The sequence below is a fragment of the Mastigoproctus giganteus genome, chromosome 9 (assembly GCF_048544385.1).
Source record: "Mastigoproctus giganteus isolate SK-2022 chromosome 9, ASM4854438v1, whole genome shotgun sequence".
Classification (NCBI taxonomy): domain Eukaryota; kingdom Metazoa; phylum Arthropoda; class Arachnida; order Uropygi; family Thelyphonidae; genus Mastigoproctus; species Mastigoproctus giganteus.
Genome location: NC_143583.1, coordinates 42008886 through 42034783, shown reverse-complemented (window position 1 = coordinate 42034783; position 25898 = coordinate 42008886). Strand labels below are relative to the sequence as shown.

General features: G+C 42.1%; 1 protein-coding gene across 1 annotated transcript; it reads left to right on the top strand.

Annotated features, from left to right (window-relative positions):
* Nucleotides 1-15670: 15670 nt before the first annotated feature.
* On the top strand, nucleotides 15671-23403 carry LOC150080176 (uncharacterized). The gene is made up of 4 exons (XM_090381603.1): nucleotides 15671-15724; nucleotides 17578-17944; nucleotides 22204-22354; nucleotides 23307-23403. The coding sequence occupies exons 2-3, from the start codon at nucleotides 17581-17583 to the stop codon at nucleotides 22323-22325; spliced, it is 486 nt and encodes a 161-aa protein (XP_090237729.1). The 5' UTR covers nucleotides 15671-15724; nucleotides 17578-17580; the 3' UTR covers nucleotides 22326-22354; nucleotides 23307-23403.
* Nucleotides 23404-25898: the final 2495 nt, after the last annotated feature.

Sequence of the window (25898 nt, the reverse complement as noted above, 5' to 3'; positions counted from 1 at the left end):
AAAGTGGAGGAGAAATTGCTGAAGATAAACACAAGAAAGGCACCCGGGGTGGATGGGATCTATCCAGTTATATTAAAGGAGGCAGCAAAGGAAGTAAGCAAACCCGTAGCCATAATTATGAGAGCTTCCTTGAACTCAGGGGAGTTTCCCACGGACTGGAGATGTGCAAATGTATCCCCAATTCACAAAGGAGGATCAAAGGCTGACACAAGTAATTATAGACCTGTGAGTTTAACCTCTGTTCCAGGGAAATTAATGGAGCCACTAGTTAAAGAAGCACTGCAGGATCATTTAGACAAGACTTCAGTTATAGCTCGGACACAGCATGGTTTTGTTAAGGGGAAGTCTTGCCTGACCAATTTCATTGGATATTATGATGCAGTCACAAAAGAACTGGATGCAGGGAATAGCTTTGATATTATACAGGGTGTTTCAGTTAAACGTTTCAGAACTTCTAAGAGGGGTAGGGTACATCCTGACAACTCGAAATCATATAGCAATGTGGGGTCGGAAATGTTTTCCTGAAGCGGTGTTGTACACAGAAGCACCATAAAGAAAAGAGACCGTAAGTGAGAAATCGTTTTAATAATACATGAAAAGAAGCAAAAGGTACATGGATTAAAGTAAGTGTTCGAAGTTTCTTCCACGGGCTACAATGCACGCCTCACATCTCCGACGCAATGGACATCCGAACATTCTGGAATACTCCAGGCGAATTTCGAATTTCTTCGGCAGCTACTGCGATTCTTGCAACCAGCTCCTCAGCATTGTCAACAGGGTGTCATAAACTAGCGATTTCATATGACCCCAGAAATAAAAATCAAGACATGATAGGTCGGGTGACCGAGCAGGCCAACGCACGGGACCACCACGTCCGATCCACTGTTGACCAAATGTGACATCCAGGTAGTTACGAACATCTCCGCTATAATGGGCAGGGGCTCCATCGTGTTGGAACCACATTGTCTGTTGCGTCGATGCAGAAATCTGTTCATCTCTCAAAAGTTGTGGCAATACTTGCTGCAGAAAGATCAAGTAGATAGGTCCGGTTAGACGACACGGTAACAGGTAAGGTCCGATGAGGTGATCTCCCATAATACCGGCCCATACATTGACCGAAAATCGAATCTGTGCTGCACGACGTCGTATTGCATGCGGGTTCTCGACCGCCCAGATATGGTCGTTATGCGTGTTGAAAATTCCTTCCCTTGTGAAGGATGCCTCATCGGAAAACAACACTTCAGCAGGAAAAGGGGATTTGTAGCACATTTTCCAAGGTACCACTGTGCGAAAGCAATACGAGGTGCATAATCCTCCGGTTGCTGTGTCTGGACACGCTGCACGTGAAACGGATGCATGTCTTGTTCTCGGAGAATCCTCCAGACGCTGCAATGGGAAACCCCGACTGCGTTTGCTAGACTTCGTGTACTCGTTCTTGGATTCCGCTGTACACGCTGCAGCACATTCTGTTCGACGGCTGGCGTCCGTGCTGTTCTTACCCTGTCCCTGTCAGCTCTGTCAAATGAACCTCTCCCAGCTAACCTCTGGTACAGTCTTGCAAAGAAATTATGACTGGGAATACGCCTCGTCGGATATCGTTCCGCGTACAAACGCTGTGCGGCTGGCCCACTACAATTTGCAGCCCCGTACGCCAAATGCATATCGGCTAACTCTGCGTTCGTGTAATCATCCATCCTACTAACTTGGCGTTCTTGTTCAAGAAATTCGAAATTCGCCTGGAGTATTCCAGAATGTTCGGATGTCCATGCGTCGGAGATGTGAGGCGTGCATTGTAGCCCGTGGAAGGAACTTCGAACACTTACTTTAATCCATGTACCTTTTGCTTCTTTTCATGTATTATTAAAACGATTTCTCACTTACGGTCTCTTTTCTTTATGGTGCTTCTGTGTACAACACCGCTTCAGGAAAGCATTTCCGACCCCACATTGCTATATGATTTCGAGTTGTCAGGATGTACTCTACCCCTCTTAGAAGTTCTGAAACGTTTAACTGAAACACCCTGTATACTTGGATCTTAGAAAGGCTTTTGATACTGTTGCACATGGAAGACTGCTGCACAAATTGGAGCAGTGTGACATTGGAGGCAAATTGCTGCTATGGATAAAGGGGTGGTTGAGGGGGAGAAGACAGAGAGTGGTAATCAATGGACACTGCTCGTCGTGGACTAATGTTATTAGTGGAATCCCTCAGGGCTCAGTGTTGGGTCCATTATTGTTTTCTGTATTTATAAATGATATTGATGAGGGTATATCAAGCTTAATGTCCAAGTTTGCAGACGATAAAAGGTAGGCTGGGTTGTCAAGGACACTACTGACACTATGCTGCTGCAACAGGATCTGGAAAGGTTGAGCAGATGGGCTGAGTGGTGGGAAATGAAGTTTAACATTGACAAATGTAAAGTACTACACATGGGAAACAGCAACTCCAGAGCAACGTATCAACTCTGTGGTATTACACTGACAGTGGTAGAGAATGAAAGGGACCTGGGGGTGGTTGTGCAGGCAGATATGAAGTTCTCTGAGCAGTGCAGACGGGTTGCAAGAGTAGCTCATGGTGTATTGTCAATGATATATAGGAATTTTTCTAGCAGGGATAAGGAGGTGATTATTCCCTTGTATAAGGCAATGGTCAGGCCACACCTAGAGTACTGTATACAGGTCTGGAGGCCTCATTTCAAGAAGGATGTAGAGCTGCTGGAACGAGTACAGAGAAGGGCAACAAGATTAGTGAATGGAACAAAGGGGTGCTCTTACGAAGAAAGGTTTAAGTTTTGCAAATTACAGTGTCTGGAGACTAGGCACCAGCGAGGTGATCTGATAGAGGTGTATAAAGCCTTGAATGGTTTGAGCATGCTCAATGCTGATGGGATTCTTCCTCTCGCTCAGAATAATCACCTGAGAGGGCATAAATTCAAATTGAGGAAAGACAGATGTAGGATAGACGTGCGGAAATTTGCCTTTAGCCAGCGGGTGGTTGGTTGGTGGAACAGACTTCCATCCCTTGTCGTGGAAGTTGATAGCCTAAATAAGTTTAAGGCTCAGCTGGACAGGTAGTTTGAACGAACAGAGGGGTGAAGTGGAAGTTTTTTTTTTTTTTTTTGGCTGATGCTGCATAAGCTTGCTTTCTTGCATCAAATGTCTCTGCTAATGCTAATGTTAACTACTGTTCCCCACATTTGACCTCTACTTCTTCTCTTACTCCCCCCCATATGCTCTCTTATCTTTTTATTTTATTTATTTTTATTTTATTATTTTTTTTACAGCCTCAACTTTTTTTTTCACTCTTCATTTTTTTTATTATTTTTTATTATTATTTTTATTTTTTATTTATTTATTATTTTTTTAAATTAAATTTTATTTTATTTTTTATTATTTTATTTATTTATTTTATTATTATATTTTTATGGCTTCTGTCAGGAAACTTAGGCAACCCTGGCAGAATCAGCCAGAGTATCGTGGGCAGTCTGACTCACCTCCCAGTGGTTGTGGCGGGCAACGTAGAATCCCAGTAGGGGCCCCGCGACCAAAGAGCCAGACTCAACAACAGAACAAAGCACAATACTACGTTAACCAGACATTACACTTTTTTTTCTGGCTGTGCAGTAGTTCTGCATTTCATCACAGAGTACATATGGTGCAGATGTGGGAAACCACCGGTGGCGCCTGAACCTAAATACTATGCCATTATGCCACTATGTTCTGACGTAATTGGGTCCTGGTATTCCAGAAACATGGCGTCCAAAATGTTATTAATGGAGTCTTTCCACGTCTTGGTATATTCTCCTTGTGACCTCCTGGTTGCTGGGATAACTTCACCTCTTGGAAGCTTTTTGTGGTCACAAGAAAAACCACTCTCCAAGGATCATTGTTTCCTCTCTCAGAGACCAGGTGCTCCCATGTACGCTGCTTCCGTTCCCGGATCCTAGCTGTGTATCGATTTTTGATTGCGCGGTATTGCTCCAGCAGTGTCTCCACTTCAGCAGCAGGCCAACTGCGCCTGGAACGCTGGAAGCTTTTCCTGTCCTGGAGGTGTTCATCTCCTGTCTGAGTTGTTGGAGCTCTGGGGACCACCAGGGGACAGCCCTTGGGATTGGTCTTTTCTTTTTGATAGCAGCGTCAGTGATTAGTTTTGTTATTATAGTTTGATGTTGATCTAGATTTAGTCTATCCGTTTCAAATGTATTTTCAGTCATACGCAGCGTCTCCTGGAACATAGGCCAGTCAGCCTTGTGGATGGCATATTTAAATTGCTTTTGCTTTGGTGTTGTTCTGGTTATGGATCGGTTCAAGTTGAACTTGATTGCTCTATGATCAGACGTTGCCCAATCTTCGGTAACAGTCCACAAGGTAATGTGGTCAGCAATAGAGATGGTGGCCAGTGTAATATCTATTGTAGCCTCCCCCATGGTGCTGGAGAAGGTCTGCAGATTATGTAGTCGGTTTAAGATGGTGAAGTAACTGTTCGTGAGGAATTCCCCAAGGCGCTGTCCGTTTGTAGCACCACGTCGTTCCTAGATTTCACTGTGCCATGCAGCTGAGCAACGGTTTACGTCTGCACCGATAATTACTTTTGCGTTCATGAAGTCTGCACATATGCTCTGCAGATATGTTATGGTAGGTAAGATATCCTCTCTTGGCCTGCAGTAGAGTGAAACCGCATAGAATTCTCCCAGGGCTGTGACTATGTGAGCGCACGCCGCCCGCGATTACCGTGTAGTTAGGGTTCCTTATTAGAACCGCTGTCCAAGCGGTTTCCCCATCTATTTGGACTATTTTGTAATTCAGCGGGCATCCCCTGACCTCTTTACTGTGGGTGTAAGGCTCCTGTATAAGCACGATGTCTATGTTCTTTTCATCAGCTTTTTTGGTTAGCCGGGCTGCGACTGCTTTAGATCTTTGGCCATTTAGCTGGACGAAATGGACCCGGTTGTTGTTATAGTGTTTAAGGCATGCTGCCATAGTCCAGTCTTAGTTGGTACATTCCCTTTGCTTTAATATAAACAGGGCACTTGTTATCCCTGATTGAATGATGCCTTGCATTTGTTGCGACTTACAGTTCGCGCATGTTAGAAGTTCTGCTATTTTAGGACATTCCTTGAATTCGTGGCCCTTTTCAGCGCAGTGGCCACATGTGGGAATAGTTTGGGCACAGGTATAGGCAGTGTGTCCGAATCGACCACATCTAAACAATTGGGGACGGTCACATGCTCATTGTAGCGATGACTTCTCCAGTTTATAAAAAACCCTGTTGTGTCGGTTTATGGTCTTCCATGCTGCCGGCGAGGGTTCCACCACCCAATTTGTGGCGTTCCTTGAGCTGGATTTTGTCTGGTACCGTGGTGTTATTAGCGTCATCGGGTTGACTTCCAGATGATCCTGTTGCAGGTTTCTTATGTAGAGTTCTTCCCGGAGTGTTGCTGGTGTTATTTCTTTGTCCGTATCATATATGATGATACTAGGCCCTTTTCTTCTACGGGACGCTGCTTACAGGTCCAGTGTCTGTAATTTCGGGTTTGCTATTATCTTCTGGGCAACTTCTTTGGTCAGGATTTCTATTATGACCCCAGTGTTTCTTATTTTGCGGACAGATTTTATTCTTGTTGTTTTTAGATCTTCTGCGAGTTTTGTTATTACGGTATTTTTAACCGCCTAGCTTGTGGCATGCTCTTCTGTGGATGTTAGTCGGAGGAAGATGAAGTTTGGAGTTGGTAATAGCGTTCTGCGCTTGGTTATTGCCGCTGGCGGCTCCTGTGTATTTGTCCTCAGCGGTTGGGCATATGTAGGAGTGAGCTGTGGCATTTGGTTTGCCCCACATTCTTTGTATGCTTCTAGACGCGTGATGGCTCTTTCGCATTCAAGATGCGTGTTCACTAATATTGTTTCCATATTGTGGAAGATTGTGACTATTTGGGCCTTAAGGCTAGCGGATACTCTACTTGCGTTTTCCTTGAACAGATTTTCAAGGGTCGTATTTAGTAACAGGGATTTCTGGTAAATCGTACTCTCCGGCATGGTAGAATCCAGCGGTGGATGCTGCTTCTGCTTGTCGTCACTCATTTCCTTCTGTTGACATGATGTGTTCAGATGCTCTCTCGTCTCTGCCTGGGATCGCGTTTCCCGTTCCCGTTTGGGACCCGTCCTTTTGATGTTTTTCCGCATAGTCGGGGGGGGGGGGCACCCGGTCGGGTGTTTCCATATGATCCGTTTCTTCTGCGATGATCTGGACGTCCTCATACTGGTTGGATTGCTGAGAGCCCTTTCTTTTTTCTAGTTTTCCTTCCATGTCGACGCCGTCTGGATAGGCGGGAACTGTCCGGATTAGCGGGAAGTGGTTTGTGGAGCCTAATTGCTCCCTAAAGCGGTAACTGCCACAGTTTATAAACGCTCTGTCGGTCTGGCTAAGCGTGCACCAGACCGCTGGTGACGACTCCATGATCCAGTGGTAAGTATTTCCTGTTCTGACTTTCGTCTTGAACTTGGGAAAGTTCAAGTTGGCAGGTTCTGCTTCCGGATGTGCGTGCTGGAGGTTTCTGCGATACAGTTCCTCCTGGAGTGCAGATCATTGGTGTCAGATCATTGTCGAGGTTATATATCCTTAGGTTAGGTCCTTTGCGTCTATGGAGTAGGGCTTCAAGTCCGAGCAATTGAATTTTCTCATTTTGTAGGATTTTTGCTGTGTCCTCTTTTGTTTGAGTCTCGATGATAATTCTTACGTTTCGAGTCTTTCTTACCGATTTTACATGGTATCTCTGAAGTCGTCTGCTAACTTTGTGACCACCTGATTTTTGACTTGTTCTCTGGTACTGTTTTCGTCTGTGGAGGTCGGGCGCAGTATTACCAAATGTGGTGTTTGCAGGAGGGTCCTGCTTTTCATCGCTGAAGTCGCAGTTGGAGTTGGGTCAGAAATCGTTCGGGTCCTAAGCGCTTCTGCATACGAGGGAGCGCGCACTGGCATTTGGTCTGCTACCACGGATTGGAGGGCCTCCAGTTTCGCTTAAGCTGTTTTGCACTCTAGATTGGTTTGGAGTGGGACCATCTCCAGCTTTGTCCAGATGGACACTATTTTTCCTCGAAGTCCAGTAGTTATTCTGTTGCTGGTATCTTTAAGGAGGTTCTCTAATGTTGTTCTGAGAGAGAGGGTCTTTTCCAGTACCGTCCCCTCTGGGAGAGTCGGATCTAGCGATTCTAAGTTTTCGTCCTGCTTTTCGTTGTTTTTATTTTCTGCTTGGGAGCAGAGGATGTTCTAACTTCCTCTCATCCCTTGCTGGCTTCTTGTCTCTCTGTCGCTCTTTTCGACGACTTTTTTTTTTATTATTTTTCCGCTTGGATGCTGAGTTCGTTTCCTCTGTAGGAATTTCAGGCTGTGGAATGGCTCGCTCAAGTTTTTTGCAGGGATTGACTAGAAGAAGGCAGGGTAATTTTTTATTACTTTTTTTATTTTGGCTTACGCTGAAAAATTTAGTTTCGTGCGTCGTTAATCAACTTAAGGTAATGCATTTTAAAGTTGTAAAAGGATTTATCTTGATAATGTTTAAGAATAGCTTCAAATGAAAGTTGATAATGTGAATGCTAAACTAACATACAGGGTGTTTCAGTTAAACGTTTCAGAACTTCTAAGAGGGGTAGGGTACATCCTGACAACTCGAAATCATATAGCAATGTGGGGTCGGAAATGCTTTCCTGAAGCGGTGTTGTACACAAAAGCACCATAAAGAAAATAGACCGTAAGTGAAAAATCGTTTTAATAATACATGAAAAGAAGCAAAAGGTACATGGATTAAAGTAAGTGTTCGAAGTTTCTTCCACGGGCTACAATGCACGCCTCACATCTCCGACGCATGGACATCCGAACATTCTGGAATACTCCAGGCGAATTTCGAATTTCTTGAACAAGAACGCCAAGTTAGTAGGATGGATGATTACACGAACGCAGAGTTAGCCGATATGCATTTGGCGTACGGGGCTGCAAATTGTAGTGGGCCAGCCGCACAGCGTTTGTACGCGGAACGATATCCGACGAGGCGTATTCCCAGTCATAATTTCTTTGCAAGACTGCACCAGAGGTTAGCTGAGAGAGGTTCATTTGAAAGAGCTGACAGGACAGGGTAAGAACAGCACGGACTCCAGCCGTCGAACAGAATGTGCTGCAGCATGTACAGGGGAATCCAAGAACGAGTACACGAAGTCTAGCAAACGCAGTCGGGGTTTCCCATTGCAGCGTCTGGAGGATTCTCCGAGAACAAGACACGCATCCGTTTCACGTGCAGCGTGTCCAGACACAGCAACCGGAGGATTATGCACCTCGTATTGCTTTCGCACAGTGGTACCTTGGAAAATGTGCTACAAATCCCCTTTTTCCTACTGAAGTGTTGTTTTCCGATGAGGCATCCTTCACAAGGGAAGGAATTTTCAACACGCATAACGACCATATCTGGGCGGTCGAGAACCCGCATGCAATACGACGTCGTGCAGCACAGATTCGATTTTCGGTCAATGTATGGGCCGGTATTATGGGAGATCACCTCATCGGACCTTACCTGTTACCGTGTCGTCTAACCGGACCTATCTACTTGATCTTTCTGCAGCAAGTATTGCCACAACTTTTGAGAGATGAACAGATTTCTACATCGACGCAACAGACAATGTGGTTCCAACAGGATGGAGCCCCTGCCCATTATAGCGGAGATGTTCGTAACTACCTGGATGTCACATTTGGTCAACAGTGGATCGGACGTGGTGGTCCCGTGCGTTGGCCTGCTCGGTTGCCTACCCGACCTATCATGTCTTGATTTTTATTTCTGGGGTCATATGAAATCGCTAGTTTATGACACCCCTGTTAACAATGCTGAGGAGCTGGTTGCAAGAATCCCAGTAGCTGCCGAAGAAATTCGAAATTCGCCTGGAGTATTCCAGAATGTTCGGATGTCCATGCGTCGGAGATGTGAGGCGTGCATTGTAGCCCGTGGAAGAAACTTCGAACACTTACTTTAATCCATGTACCTTTTGCTTCTTTTCATGTATTATTAAAACGATTTCTCACTTACGGTCTCTTTTCTTTTTATGGTGCTTCTGTGTACAACACCGCTTCAGGAAAGCATTTCCGACCCCACATTGCTATATGATTTCGAGTTGTCAGGATGTACCCTACCCCTCTTAGAAGTTCTGAAACGTTTAACTGAAACACCCTGTATAATAAATCAATAGAATTTGTAGATTTTCTATGATTATTGAGTTAATCCCGTTTACACAATTATAAACTAAATACATATGTAGTAAAAAAAAAAAAAAAAAAAAAAAAAAAAAAAGAATTCAGTTTTATTTTAGAGCATTAAAGTTTACTTTTTGCAATTTTATAATCGAAAAATGGGCTATAGGACAGGAGGGCTATAGGTCGATAGGACTCTGGTATATGTGGCTGCTTTGATGGGTTTTTTATGATTAATTTTATGCTGGCTACCATCCAATCCGAGGGGAACCAGCCCTGACGAAGCCAGTGGTTATATAAGTCTAACAACAAGTTCGGGCATACTCGGCCATCTTTTTTACCAGTTCTGGTTCAAGCATGTCCAGTCCCGGGTTCTTTTTTTATTTTTTGTACGGCAGTTTGTGAATCTTGCACAGTGAATGGTTGTTCCCCTTGGGCCGATTGGTAGGTTTTGTTGGAGTGGCCCAGCTGATGCTGTTGAGGTGTGTGGTCAACTGGTATTTCCTCGCTAGCTTCTGGTGTATTATCCTGGCTACCTGGTCGGATATGAGTGTACTCAGTCTGGGTGATCACCTTGCACCCCGCGGTGATGTGTTGGATCGTTTCTGAGGCCACTTGGCATCGACGACATGTGTCATCTGACATTCGGGGCTCCTTTGCGATGTATTTTTTATACTTTCTGGTGTTGATTACCTGGCCTTGGATGGCCAGCATGAATCCTTCAGTCTCGGGGAAGAGCGTCCTGGTCTTGAGCCATGCATTGGAAGCAATGTTATCTATGTGACCTTGATTGGGATCATTGTAGTGTCTTCTATGGAGTGTCTCCTTTCCCCATCTTTCCAACTTCGTTTCTGGTACCGTCTGGGCGGGAAGGATTTCCTCGCTTAGGTTGAGTGGGGTATACCACTTATCTATTTTCCTTATGGCCTGGTGGAGTGTTGCTGTGTTGTTATAGAAGTAATCCTTCAGGTTAACTATCGCTGTTTTCTGTTGCTCTATCAGGCCTCTTTCTCCCTCTTTCTGAGCAATGGTTATAGTCTCTCCACTGCTGACTTCGGATGGTGTTGTCGGCTCTTGGTCACCATTGTCCTTGTCTTTCGCATGATATCTTCTAGCTCGGTATTACTCCGATCTATGGCCACCAAGGTGTATGATACTACAGGAGCTGCATAGGGGTTTATGGCTTTAACTGTGTTCCCTCCGTTCAGTTTTGCTTTCAGCAGGCTTCTGAGTCTCTGATGATATTTTTCGGTCAGGTACTTCTTGATTTCCTTCTGCTCTAACTGCTGAGCCTCCATCATCCCCAGCTATTTGTAGGTTTCTCCTTCTGTTATAGCTTTGATCTCTTTACCAGTCAGCAGCTGGTATTTCGGCCAACTAAATTTCCATGGTGCAGTGTGTGGGTCTTGCATTTGTCTAGACAAAATTCCATCCTGATATCCTTACTGTATTCTTCTGTAATCAGGAGTAGTTGCTGAAGTTGTTTCTCGGTTTTCGCTAGAGCTTGATGTCATCCATGTACATCAGGTGGGTGAGGGTGTGCAGTTTCTTTCTTCCTTCTTTAAGGTTATATACATACTTGCTGCCATTGAGCATGATTGATAGCGAGTTGAGTGCTAGACAGAACCACAGTGGGATGAGAGCATCTCCCTGAAAGATTCCTCTTCTAATGGGGATTGGCCTGGTTGTGATGTTCTCGACATTAATGGTGGTATTACATTTCGCGACTGTTGCTCCTAGAAAGTTTGTCATTATCGGATTGACATTGTAATCTTCAGGGTCTCTATTAGCAAGCTATGAGGTACAGAGTCGAAGTCCTTGTGGTAATTGATGTAGGCCGTGTATAGATTGCGGTGCTTCTTGTATGCTTGCTGTATAACTGCGGCATCTATGGTTAATTGCTCTTTGCATCCTTTGCTCCTCCGCTTGCATCCTTTCTGCTGTTCGGCCATTATGTTCTGACTCTGTAAATGGTCTGATCTCTCTCAGCCTTGAAACGTCCTTCTTGGTGACCGGCCACGGCTCCCTGAATGAAAAGCTGTACCAACTGTGGCTTCTCGCTACCGACCTATGCTTTTGTGGAGGCAAGGAAAACTGGTACCACCTTCTTTTTGACTGTGACTTGTACGAGGATCTCAGAGATCAACTTCGGAGAGACATTCTGAACTTCTCCGCAACCAATGTGGATCAACTAATCCAGACTCCATACAATCTTTCCTCCGTGCAGGCCTTTGCATCTGGCATTTTTATTAGGCGAAAGACCTTGTATGCCAATGCCAACCAAAACCAGAAAAACAATTCTACAGCCTGCCTAGATTTCACACTTGTGAAGGGGAAGGCTAAATTCAAATTTTTATTTATTTTTATTTTTTTATTTTATTTTTTATTTTAATTTTTATTATTTTTATTTATTTTTTATTATTATTATTAGTTTTATTTTATTATTAATATAATTAATATCGTTTTTTTTGCTCAATTTGCCACACTATCAATTTTTATTTTATTTTTATTTCTCACACATAAATATATCACTTTATTATTATAATATATTACAATGTATTACCTTTATTATAATATATTACCTGCACGCCCCACTAGCTTTTTTTATTATTTTTTATTTTTTATTTATTTTATTTTATTTTTGTTTATTTTTTTTTACAACCTACAACGCGGGTAGTTTTTTTTTTTTTTTCCTTTTTGTAATAATAATAGAATCTTTAATTGCAGCAATGATAGACATACAATTAGTCCCATCACGGCATGGTGGTGCCAGGGGGGTTTACAAAACATATTTACAAAAGAGATACAAATGAGAAAAACATATATGTTACATCAGATTATTGGAAGGCAACAAAGCACAGTTTCACATTTTCAGTTCGACGAGGATACCCTTCCTGTATTTTTTATTATTGACCACTTCTTGGAGGTCCCCGTCGATGGCTTGCAGTGAGGGCAGCATTTGCTTTGGCAGGAATCTGTCGGTTAGTACCAGCCGGTTACGGTTTGCTAGCAGCTGTGCTGAAGACCGGAGATAAGGGGGAGGAATGCGCCAAGAGCAGTGATCCCAGAAGTTCGGCTCTGTAATTTTACCGGTGGCCATCTTGATGGTGAACAGCAGCCTTCTTTCTCCGATGTAGGATCGGAGCCTGCGTAGTTGAAGAGCTTCTGCTAACTGCGTTGATCTGAGAGCTGGGGGAAGGTGGAGTTTGCTGTTGGCCCATTTTAGAAGCCAGAATTCGGCAGAGAATATTCTTTTAATGTTGGATTCGGCGGCCGAGGCCCATATCTCTGAAACATACAGTATTGTCGGGTAAAGGATTGATACGATGTATCATTTTACCAGTTATGGTTCGGTGGTGTGGAGCAGCTGTTGTTTGGCGACCCGGCGTAGTGAATTCAGCCTCGACTGTATGAGGTTTATGTGATCGTTGAAAGATAGTTTGGAGTCGAAAAGGACCACCAGATCTTTGTGTGTTTGAATACTTGGAACTGAGGAGCCGTTAAGCACAGGCTCCAACGTTGTTGGGCTGCCCTTTAGAGAGTAAGTTATTTGTGCTGATTTTAGGGGGTTGATCTTGCCTCTGGAATGGGCCCCCAGAGGTTCCTGGCCCACCTTCTGGCAACACCACGTGGGTCAGAGTCTCTTTAGAGACTGTACGTGTTTTATTGGGACTGGCCCATCTTCCCGTGGTGTGGACGAGTACCCAGAATGATCTGTCCAGGTGACTTATGCTTCTGGGTAGCCAAGCGGCCATAACAGAGCAACAGAACACACACATAATACACACAAACCTACGTCACACACATTTGGCCCAATTGTAGTGATACTGTTCTTCACAGAGATACGAGGCGGAGTTGAACAAACGTTCTAGGTGCCGCCCTTACATATTCACATGTCCACAAATGGTCTGATATCTTTTTGGTTATGCAGCTGGTCAGGATCTTGTACATTGTTGGGAGGCAGTTGATTGATCTGCCTTTCGATTCCTGGGGTAGCCAGTTGTGGGTGTACCTGGTAGACTGTTTTGCTTCTTTTCCTCGAATCTCCCATTCTCTCATCTCCCATTTCTCCCGTTCTATTTCTATCCGTGGTGCTCTGCTGTTATGTCTTACTTCACTGCTCCCGATATTTCCCCAGAACTCCTCAATCGTCTTCTTCTCGGGTGGTCCGTTTCCTGATTTCTTACCTTCAACCAGTTTCCTGTAGAAGGCTCTTTGGTCCTCATCGAAGATTCCGTTGTTTATTTTCCACTAGGAACTCTCTTTGTATCGGTGTACTCTCTTGCTGAGTTCCAGGAGGTTCTGCTTCAGTGGGTTCAAGTGTTCTCCTATTCTCTGATTTCTGGTTTCATGTTTGATGTGGAAGCTGTATCTCTTGAGGATGCTCTTCACCTTTGCCATCAATTTATTACTTCTATTAACCTGTTGGTACTAGGTCAACTGACCTATTTTAACTCTTCATTCTCAATTTCTTTTATATTCTGCAGAAGTCTTCTTTCCCAAGCTGGTTGTTCCGTCTGTTTTCGGTTCTTTTGTTGGTCGTTCCGTCTGTTTTCGTTTCTTTTGCTGCTTGTCTCTCGTTGTTTATTTTCCATTAATCCTAGTAGCTGCTATGGCCGCACAGTATAGAGCGGCGTGGATAGACTCAAGTGTTGCACCATTGTTGTCAAGGTGATGTGGCATTATTTGCCGATTGAGATGGTCTGTTACTCTTCACAGGATTTTATTTGGCCTCTGCTTAGGTACCACGTGGGTTCTTACGGGATTCATTCCTTCGAATTCAGTTAGGGCCTTCTTCTATTCATCTTCTATTCTGAATATCATGACTTCGTCTCTTTCAATTTCATCTGCTCTGGGTTGTATTTCTTCTTGCTGTTTCTACTCTTGTTCCGTATTCTTTGTAGTTTGTAGTTGATTGCTGACATGCTGCTTGATTTTCCCAAGATGGCAGGAGCTATTAGGTTCTTCGTGACGATGGTCCTTCTTTGGTCTGCTAATCGCTGTTCAGTGACCTGAATATCCGGCTATTGTTCCAACCACTTTGTATGCAGTCGCGACCTATACATTGCATATCAGTCTCTAGCCTGGTTATTTCATAGTATGCTGGCACGATGTACTTATTCATTTCAATGCTCCACTTTTCTACATAAAAGACACACCTGTCGAAATTCACTGATCGATATCTAATCAAGAAATTACCTATGTAATAATTTACCTGCGCATTTGTAGTGACGTAATTTCCCCGCCCATTTGTACCACGTAACTCGCATTCCTCTTCTCCCGTTGATTACCCCACCCCGTGGTATTCTCAAGGTGGAATAACTATCACTATATCTACCTGCATTTACATAGATCACTAAGAAAAAGGCCTTTTGCTTTGGGTTCCATAATGCATGAGGAATATTCTTGCATCCGAAATAGCAGGACTCAAATAGTTAACTAAAATATTTACAAACTGTACAAATATTTAAAATATTTACAAAATACTAAACTATTTACAAATATACAAAGTATATATCGTGCTCCTTCGTAAGCTGACATTACAATGGAATATCAAATGATGCCGGGCGTGGTTATGTATTAGACAGTGAAGCATATGCACGAAGTTGGTGAACGTTATGGAGGCAGTTGTCTTTCAATGGAGGACAACAAAGCAGTTTACCTGCGCATTTGTAGCTACGTAATTGTCCGCCCTCTTTTCCCATTAGCTCGAATAAATATCACTAGGAGGAAAGCTTTTTTTTTAATATATAGATAGATAATAATAATAATAATCTGTTACATATTATTCGGTTCATCCCGATGTTCCCCCCTCTTTGAAGTTTCTAACTATAGTATGCATTTTCCCTCACTGAATTTGTCCAAATAACTGCTTTAGACTCTACTGCTCACCACTCTAAAATCTCATTTCCTTATAGGTCTTATATTCCTTGGATATCACAGTAACGATTAATAGCCTGAGAAGGAAAATAACAATTGAGAAGCAACTACCATTGCTTAGAGTAGTGGAAGCGGCCACCATAAATCTTAACCATTACACCACTTTTTTTCTGGAATTAAGTGGTGCAGTGCACTTCAGGAAAAGAATTATCACTTGATCGAAAAGTAAGAGAACTCACGATGTTTGTTCAATTTATGTATTTGCAGAAAGTTGGCATTTTTGACGCACATTAAAGTACTATTACATAGTTATAAAGCTTGTAAAAAAAAGTCGCTGATCAAACAGTCCTTCGTGTTCTACATATTTCGGCACGCAAGTCGAGGTCTGTCCCAGTGTGATGAGGAAACTTATTTTTTCCGCTTTTCATTACCAGGATCTTGGTAACAAAAGCACCCTAACCTAAATATTGTGGAACTGCCTGAACATACAAAAGAAATAAGGTGTACTTTGCGCTTTATTGCGAGAACGTTACATTTTCTTATGTGGTCATATAAAGGTTTTGTGTTTCTAACTACTCTCTCTCTTTCTTGTGGGTGCAGATCGGACATTGGAAGAAAGGTAAGTTTTCCGAAAGCCATAACTTTCTTTGTTTCCTCATTCAGTTTTTATACTTTAAATGTACCAAGGGAAGAAGTAAAGCGCCTTTAAAACAATGATAAACTCTACTAGCTGGTTTTATAATGACAACACTCTCATCGTTTATTCACTACTACGTGCTGTTCTTTTTATTAAATTCAATTTTATTAGGATATGCGTGAGCAGTGACGATTTAAGTTCCGGGCACCACCACCACCACCAGGGGTAAGAAATGCGCATGTCACATTCCTGCACCATGATAGTTACGCTCCTGTTTCCAAGGAAATAAACAGGTGATATGCTGGATATTAATCAACTATTAAACTTAAATCGGAGTTCTAACTCTAACGTGTGCCAGCAGGCATTCAAAATTTAAAAAAAAATTAACATATCAGCGCATATGATGGACTGGATTTCTGTGCACAGGCTGATCATTTAATTCGCGGGATGGTAGCGCCACTGTACAATCATTTAAGTTTCGGCGACCTGCCGGTAGATGGCAAGAGAATGCATATCTAAGGATACGATGAGACAAATGCATTATGGCATATCGTCTGGTAGTTGCAAAGTGGCCTAAGTGAGGTGTTGTAACTGTGAACCGTTTTGTGTGATGCATAATGGAACTTTTGAAGACTGAGAAATGTTCGTGTTCAGTGGGGTGTCTGAATTCTATAGAGACAGCGAGAGAAATGTCACAGGTTTACGGAGACAAATGTTTGAAGAAAGCTGCAGTTCCCAAATGGCGCAGGCGCATTAAAGAATGTCGATAATCTATGACCAACGGCTCGCCGCCTGGACAGTCAAGGACTTTTACCTCTCCAGAGCAAATTGCAAAGGCCCAAGAGATTCCTTGATGAAGATTTGAAAATCACACTCCGTCAGCTGAGCAGCTGAGTGTCTGCAGGTGCACACATGACTGTTAAAGCGCACCTTAAATGGCGAGAATCTGTTATGGGTACCACATCATTTGATACCAGATCAGAAACAAGACCGGGCGAACGTGCATACAGAAATGCGAACACGATATGAGGGACACTGTGAAGAATTTCTCAGTCGAAGAGTGAATGGTAATGAGACGCGAATCAATTATTATGGCAAGGAAACTTCACACTTCCAGCACGTAATTTAAAGCCAGTTTGCAACCACCAGAAAGCACTTCAGAACTTGAGACTGTGTTAGAATATTCTTGGGCATGCGCTCTCCTGGAATCCATAGGAAATGCGTCAAAACTTATTATTATTAGCAGTATCTGTTTATTGCTCGTTTCATGAGCCACTATCGTGGACTGCAGAAAGCTGTTCCTTGAGTGGCTCATGAAATGGTGTGGGTATTTACATATTAAGATAGTAATGGAGTAATGGAGAGTGAGGGTGTTCGTTTCGTGGAACAACATATATGCGCTAATTACATGACTATCCTATCTAAAACAGACTTCATTTATATTTTGTCTATAATACATTTGTAATTTTCAGAAATATTAATGAAGATTTTTTTTTCCGGTTAACATTAATTATGGTTAACAGTTTATATCTTCAGTTTTCTTCCCTTCTTGCTGAAAACGACGACACCACTTAAAGCAAAATTTACTGCTTACTCGTTGCTCATCCATTCTCTTACATCGAGTGAGTATGACGTGTTGATGCAGCACAAACCTTACCAGTTTTCTCGGTATTAATAAATTCAGTTAAACGTTGCCCCTTAAAAACAATTTTACCTGGAACATTTGAGACAGAGCTGTATATGACATTCATTTGGATAATGATCTTTTTGATAACTTGAACTGATCTGATAACTCTAAAGCTAAAGGATAGTCATTGTTTTTCATTATTTTCCAGGTCATGTGCATCTATTTCATATGCATCACGACATCCATCGTTTTCTTTGTGACACCCACAATCGAGGCTGAAATATCCCAAAATAACGAGCTCGCTGAATCTCACATCAGAGCCATTCCCGTTGTGCAAGGCATGGTCCGTGTCATGAAACGATCACTTTACAGTCGAGGAGGTCCAATTACTTCGAAGAAATGTAGCGGTTATGGTGGTGGTGGTTATCCAGGAGGTGGAGGGTACGGTAATGCTGGATACGGTGGGTATGGTAATGGTGGGTATGGGAATGGCTACGATGATCCATACGGACCAGGACATAATGGCGATGGAGGTGGAGATGGTGGAGAAGAAAATGCTAACTTGAGAAAACCAGGTACTTAAATTTTGTATATTTTTATTTGGTTACGAGAAGGGATCATTTAATAGCAGAAATCCTAACGAATTATTTTTTAAATTTGAAAAGCATCGAAGAGCAGCATTGATCAAGTTCCGTCACATGTTTGGCGCCCTCGTGGGTAGCAAATAGTTTGTATAATGACCGTCCTCACCACACAGGGTGGAAAAGACCTGAGTTAGAACCCCATCAGTGACGCACGGAATTTTTATGAGTCTTTTTACAACGTGGCTGAGTTAGTTGGTCTCAAGAGTTTTTTTTTTTTTTCCTTTCGGGAACTCGGAATTTTCGTCCAGCAAAACGTCAAATAGACCACAGAACACACACACACACACACACACACACACACGCGCAATTTACAGACATATTATATACTGCGGAATATGTCCTAAGTTGCTGATGGGCCTTAAAACCTTACAACAACAACCAAGCAACGTGTACTAACCAAGTATGGTATGTTTGCGGAAAGGACAAGCACCATAGAACTCGGTGTACCCGTCAACTCGATAGAATCGTGCATATAATCGAAAAAGTTAAGGGTTGCAGTAATTCCTCGGGTAGGAAAATGCATGTTTACATTTCTGTCTTCACGAAAAACCTGCTCAGTTTCAAGTTGGAAGTTGGATTCTATTCTTTCTGCAGCTACACCATCTTTTCTGTTCCTTCAAAGACTTCTTTGAAACAATATTTCACCTATGATAATGTGATGAATATTTTCAAAGTCTGGTTTTGATCAGTGGGCACATTTCTTACAAATATAATAAAAAATTCTTCCATTTCTGTGGGGTATGTGCTTGAAAAATTTGTGTGATTCTGCTGTTATATACGTACTAGCAATAAATTAAAATATAATTCAATTCTGGTTACATGATTCCTTCTCGTTTCAGTTGTTACTAAACTATTTTTTTCCCGAAAAGTGCTCGAAAATTGTTGAAAATTCTCACAACTGTCTGTAAGGAAATGAGTTTAGTATTTATTTCTGAAAGAAGAATTGGAGTATTTGTAATTGCGTATTTATAATTAGAACTGAAGTTTTACAGTTGAAACATGTTTGCCTATTTTTCAGTCACTCTCTCTCTAATCATTTCAGGCTTAGATGTTTATTTTTAAAATGCTTTATGCCAACTGGATCCTACTAGTTCAGTTTAACATACACTATCCTTTCATTAATAGCTGAACACACCTTCGTTGATGGTTGGTCACTTCCAACCAGGTACCACGTGTCAGACACAGCCATAAATATTACTTGTTGGCCTTCGAGGAGATTACTACGATTATGAACAAAAGTTGCTGTGACCGACGGAATTAACAGATTTCCAGTCTCTGAACTCAGAATACATTGCTACCTATGGAATGGAGATAAATCCAACTAAATCTGCCACAGTATCTTCTTCCTCAGACGATGCCAAACTGGGATATATCACACTCTGGATGGCATCCCATCTCCCTAGATGAACTGCACACTGACGTACTTGTTCTTGACCAAAAAATTCACATTTTGGTACTAATCACCAAGGTTTCACCACAGCACGAATGTAAGTTCAATAGGTCAGAAAAAAGCATTTTGTTTAGTAAACATACAAGGTGAGGCTAAAAAGAAACGAGAAATATTTTTTTAAAATCATTTATTATTTTAAATGCAACAATTTCAATGTTTATCCCCTTTTAAGTACTCTTCAGTCGCGCCTATACAGAGCTCCACTCGATTTTTCCAGGATCTAAAACAGCAGCAGAAGTCCTCGGAAGATACCGCTTTTAATTGCTGCGTTGTGTTCTTCTGAATGTCTGCTAACTCCTCAAATCGTTTTCTTTTGAGGTGGATTTTAATTTTCAGTAACAGAAAAATTCGCACGGCGCCAGATCTGATGAATAAGGCGGGTGATCCAATGTTGTGATCTTATTTTTCGTTAAAAACTCTCTCACTGCGAACCATTCGCGCGGAACTATTTGCGTGTAAACCTTTCTCATGCTGTGTCAAAATTGTTCTTACTGTTTCTTTGGCAATGTGTAACTGTTATGCTATTAGTCGAATGCTCATCTGACAGTCTTGGCGCAAGACTTCTCAAATTTTTTCAGCGTTCTCGGCTGTCGTTGAAGTTGGCGGTTTTCTTGTTGTCATGGGCATCTTCATGTCCCTCTGTGAATCTTCCTATCCCTCTCTGAACTGTTTGTGGAATTCGTACACACGTGGCTGACTCATGGTTTCATCACCATATACTTTCCGTAACGCATCAAACGCTTCATTTTTACCGAGTTTCACTAAAGGTTAATGTCATCTACATACATCAATAACTGAAGCACTTCTTCCTAAGGGAATGACAGTCAGGTTATAATGTACACGTACACTGAAAGGACAGAATTCATGGGATACCTGGTTCCTGGGCAAAGTGACGCTGTCACCCCTCTCACTAGTGGACGAACCCAACGCTTGGCAGGTATACAGATACACTGAATCACTGCATTCACGTAGACGGTAATTCGATGTCAGTATGGATAAACGTCGTGAGTTAACCGACTTTGAAAGAGGGATGATAGTGGGTGCCCGACGCATGGGTCACTCTGTCGCGGAGGCGGTACAGAAATTGCACTATGTTCGACAGTATCAAGAGTGTATCGGGAATACGCCATTTCCGGAATAACATTTCATCGTGGACAGCACTGTCGGCGGAGAAAGGTGGTGGATGAACGTGGCCGTCGACGTCTGTATCGCATTGTTTCAGCCAACCGGAGAGCAACAGTGGCACAAATCACCGCCGATATCAACGAGGGATGTGCCAGAAACGTCTCCACCAAGTCCATCAGGCGATCATTAGCAGCAATGCGTTATGGGAGCCGCTGACCCAGCAGAGTCCCATTGCTAACACCTCTACACAGGACTCTACGCCTCAACTGAACGAAAGAACAACGGCACTGGACCTTGGATGATTGTAGACAGGTCTCCTGGTCCGATGAGTTCCGTTTCCAGTTATTTCGAGCGGACGGGAGGGTGCATATTTGGCAGAAACCGCACGAAGCTATGCACCCGTCTTGTCAACCACTGTTCAGGCAGATGGATGGTCGGTAATGGTCTGGAGTGTGTTCAACTGGCACACGTTGGGACCTCTGCGCCTCCCCACAGAGCCATGGTGACTAGAACATGGGTCGAAGAGCATTCCGCAGATTTTACAACCATCGAAAAGCCTCCCCGTTCCGTTCACGGACATGAACCCTGTGGAGCATCTTTGGGATGCTGTGGAAAGGCCCGTTCGCGCTTTGGATCCTCCACTCGGGTATGCGACGGAATTATGGACAGCGGTACAGTAAGTATGGATGGAAATATCTGTGGAACGATTTCGTGAACTAGTGTACTCAATGCCTGGTCGTGTGACTGCTCTTATCCGGGCGAAAGGAGGGCCTACCTGTTACTATGGGATACATAGATATCCCATGATTTCTATCCACTCAGTGTAAGTACTGAAAAGTAATGGGCCCTGTGGAACACCCAAAGAATACAACGCATTATGTGACATCGTTGTGCGTAACTTCATATACAGGATGAATCAAACGATTAAAGTCCTCTTCGCTCGAGGCTGTAGTTAGTCGATCGCAGGAGGAGGGAATAGGGTTGTTTGTTTGTTATTTAGTTTTTAGGAGCATTAGCACCTAAGGCCATATTGCTACGATACGATACGAATACGAGCCGCAAGCTCGGCTCGTATTCGTATCGTATATTTGTTAAAATAATAATTCAATTTATACCACAATCTATTATGGATGATGGTGTCAGCAGACCCATGACGAATATCTAGCTCTGTGATAACGTCATCATTTATCACACGCCGATCTGCCTTTAAGAGTTTATCTACCAAGACGTTTTCTTCTGGGATAACTGACAGTGGGAGAAGGTGATTCTCCGGAGCCTTCTTCCTCCATGGTAATATCAGCCTATTTGTGCACTGATGGACACAGTTTTCTCTGTGCAACTTTTCCATATATATGCAGGCGAATTTCTGTTGCAGAGACATCCCCCGCAGTAAAAAAAAAAAAAAAAAAAAAAAAGACAAATGTTGTCTACAGTGGCGTGACCGTGACCGTCACCGTAAACGCCATATTTTCTCTGCTGCTACTATGCTTAATTTAAATTTAAATAACAGAAATCTCGTTTTCATTTGGCTCACCCTATTATTTCAGTATTTGACATCTACAACAGTCAAGTCACGTTCATTTTTTTATTTAATGATAGTGAAACACTCTTTCAGCAAGATATCGTGCAGCCAGTCAACGGACAAGCCGACAAAGAGCTCCCCAAAGGAAACGACCTCAAAGAAGACGAATTAATGCTAATGCACGACCCAGACTGGCTCAGAATAGACAAAATTGAATCGAAAAGGTGGACAATCATCGAAAACTGTAAGAAACAAATTGATTTTTATCATATTAATTTTGCCTGTATTATTCTATATTTTAAATGAACATCACACTTTTCTGTTTATTATTATTTACAGTATTAGTATTAGCTATAGAGTACAGAATAGTGTAATTTAACTATATAGTGGAACCTAGGCTTTTCCAGGCTTCCGCTATACAAAAATAATAATAAACGACCTATCTGACTGCCTCCTCACGTAGATCTCAATCCAGCTAAGCTTTGAATTTCCCCAAGCCGTCAGCCTCAACCACCCATGCAGGCAACTCTTTCCAATAATCACCAACTCACTACCTAAAAGAAAATTTCGGTGTTTCATTACAAAATAAAAATAAAAAAAAAAAATAACTAAAAATATATTAAATAAATATATAATATAGGTAACATAAAAGCAACTGTCGAAAATATACAATTCAAATACAAATATCGAAAAAGAAAACCAAATATTATTTACAGGATTAAAGATCTTTGCAAATTCTAGAAAACGTGTAGAATTTTTCAGCAACAGCCAAATTGCCAATAAAATGCACCATGCAACAGTATTTTTTGGAAAATATTCTGGACGCCTGCACCCTGATGAAAAGCCTTCTATAAAAAGGGTACATCAAGTAGGTTGGTTGTGGTAGAGTTTTAGGCACATCAGGCCATGTTGCGCCGTATATAATATGCCCGTAAATTGCGTATGTTCTTTGGTCGATTTGCTGTTTGCTGGATGAAAAACTCTAGTTTCCAGAAGAAAAGCATACTATCCGCGCCTGAGACCAACTAACTCAGTTACTTGCTAAATTTTAGATAACCCCAAGCTTATATTACCAATGTTTAAATCTATCATTTTAAAAAGTACTGTAAATTGCAGTTGCAGATTTATCAATGTATAAAATTTATTATTATTTTATAGTATAATAATTATGGATTTTAATTTATTCCCTCTAATAGATATAAATGGAAGATAGCTGAAAACAACTGGTAAGCTGTTAAATCAGAAGAAAAGATAAACAACCGGAAACTTAGCAGAACACGTTTTTATTAAAATTCAGGAGAGAAATTCAATATTTAAATTTGAAATTTAAATAAAAAAGACAATATACATTATCTTGTATTTGTAAATATTTACAATTAATCATAATATATAAAAGTGACAATAGTTTTTCGGAAAAATATATTTATTGAGAATAAAGAAAAAGTTAGTTATCATAAGTTTAGGTATTTTCGTTTTCATTTAAAACAAACACAAGATTACAAACGAAAACCATACAAGTACATAATTAATTTGCTTATTTAGATTAATCCTGGCGACCATATTTCAAACCTCTACAGAATAATTATCTTAAATAATTATCTTGTTAATTGTCGACTCCCAGTTAACCCAGCAAAATGGGACCAAATATTTTTCTCTTAGAAGATATACATATATCTTCTATGCCAAAAGACATCTGGATACCTCGGATGGTAATCATCCTCAACAGTTGACTTGTTTGCTTCTTTAACTTGTATAAACATTATTAAAAAGTGTCTCGATGGGGACTGCATGCCAAGAGTTTTCATGGCATGCAGTCCCAAGTCCTTTGATAATAAAACTAGGCTTTGAATCCATGGAAATAGGTCCTGTAGAACAAATCACGCTCCTCTTTCTTCTAGCCTGCTGCCATATTTGCGTGTTACCGATGCTTCTGGAAAGATTATTACGAGATTTATTGTCTCAACTGGAAGCCGAGAAGAGACTGCAATAGTAATACGTAGTTGTTGTAGGATTTAGGCGCATCAGCAACTTAGGCTATATTGCGTCACACACACACGTATATATATTATGTCTCTAAATTGTGTGTATGTTCTGTTGTCGATTTGCTGCTTGTTGGACGAAAAACCCGAGTTTCTGGGAGAAAAATCCTTGAGACCGACTAACTCATCCATGTTGTGAAAAAAATCCGTAAAAAATTCCTCGAGTCGTTGACGGGATTCGAATTCAGTTCTTTTCCATCCGGTGTGAGGAAGACAGTAATTATACTACCCACGAGGAAAGAGGAAGTGCCATGGGCTGGGGGTGTTTCCCTTTGTATAGGTTAGGTCCACTGATCGCAGTGCATGCAACCATTAATTTTTCCACCCATATTCATGTTCTGGACAATTCTGTGCCCCCTACATTGTGGCAGTTTTACGGAAGCGGCCCTTACATCTAACACGATAGCACTACGTCATAAAGCGAGGATTGAACACGAGTTGTGTAAAGTGAATAATATCGGAACATTGCATTGGCCAGTACAGAGCTGCGACTTCCTCGCACCTTAGTCTGTAAATATTCATACCCTTCTGGCTCAGAGCCGTCCCGGGGTGACCCAAGGTTTCTTGAGAAATAAACTGATATTAATAATAATAATAATAATTTACAGTCCGAAATATCTCGATGTTTCTAAATGCATTACAGTAGCATCTCTCATCCCATGGTATGTTCTTGAGTCATGTGATACCCTACTAGCGGCGGACCAGTTAACTAAATGGATTATCACGGTAGCTCAATATGTGGCCTCAAAGACAGTCACAATCATTGCCCACTCTAGAGCATGGTGGACCCCACATTTGTCTCCGCGGTAGCACAGTGGTATCGTCACAGGCTTCCCCACACCGGGTGGGAAAAGGCCCGGGTTCGAATCCGACGACGTGAGAAACTTTAATGGGCTTTTTTCACTCCGTGGCTGAGTTAGTCGGTCTCAGGCGTAGATAACAAGGTTTTTTCCCCAGAAACTGAGGTTTTTCGTCCAGCAAAACAGACAAATCGACCATAGACCACACGCAATTAACAGACATAAGACATAGCACGGCAGATGAATTTAATTATTCGGGTGGCCTAAATATAATAGTTTGGTTTTTTTCGACTCCACATCTAAACTCCAGCTTTCAATTAAAACAGCATCTCCAGAGAGAATGGAAGCAATCTGGCAAAATTAATCATAGGACAGCCATTTCAAGAGCACGAGCCATTTTCAACCGTCAAAAATCCCAGTCCATCAAGAGCTATTTTGAACGGCTGCTAACAACGGGAAAGACACCATACACAGAAGAAACTGCTTGTTTCCCAGAGCAACGTGATCCCCAGAGATGGATTGACTTCATTACCTGATTTGAAGACGTTGCGGCATCCAACAATAATTTCGACCACATACTCAATCGTAGTAGAGAGGACTCGCTGACATCCATCATTATATCTAATCATCAAATTTAGCAGCCTTGAATTCAGCCACATCCTCTACAACTATGGGTGCAGATGGAATTCCTCAGTTCATGCTGAGATGCCTGGGCCCATATATCATCCAGCTCCTTGTTAGCATCTTCAATGCAGTACTAAGCAAACACGCCTTTCCCCATCAATGGAATGTCTATTTGGTAAGGCCGCACCCGAAAATAAGAACGCCATCATTAGAGAAACACTTCAGACCCATTCCAATTCCTCATGTCACCTGAAACTACTAGAAAGGACTCGCCTGTCAACTCTAGCAGCTCGCATACTTCCAGATGCTCCACCACAAATTCATT

What these genes read in the sequence shown, in the direction of transcription:
- LOC150080176 (XM_090381603.1), top strand. Translation starts at nt 17,581, where the DNA reads ATGTGCATCTATTTCATATGCATCACGACATCCATCGTTTTCTTTGTG. An exon ending in TGCTAACTTGAGAAAACCAG is followed by an intron (nt 17,945 to 22,203) that starts GTACTTAAATTT and finishes ACACTCTTTCAG; the next exon opens with CAAGATATCGTGCAGCCAGT.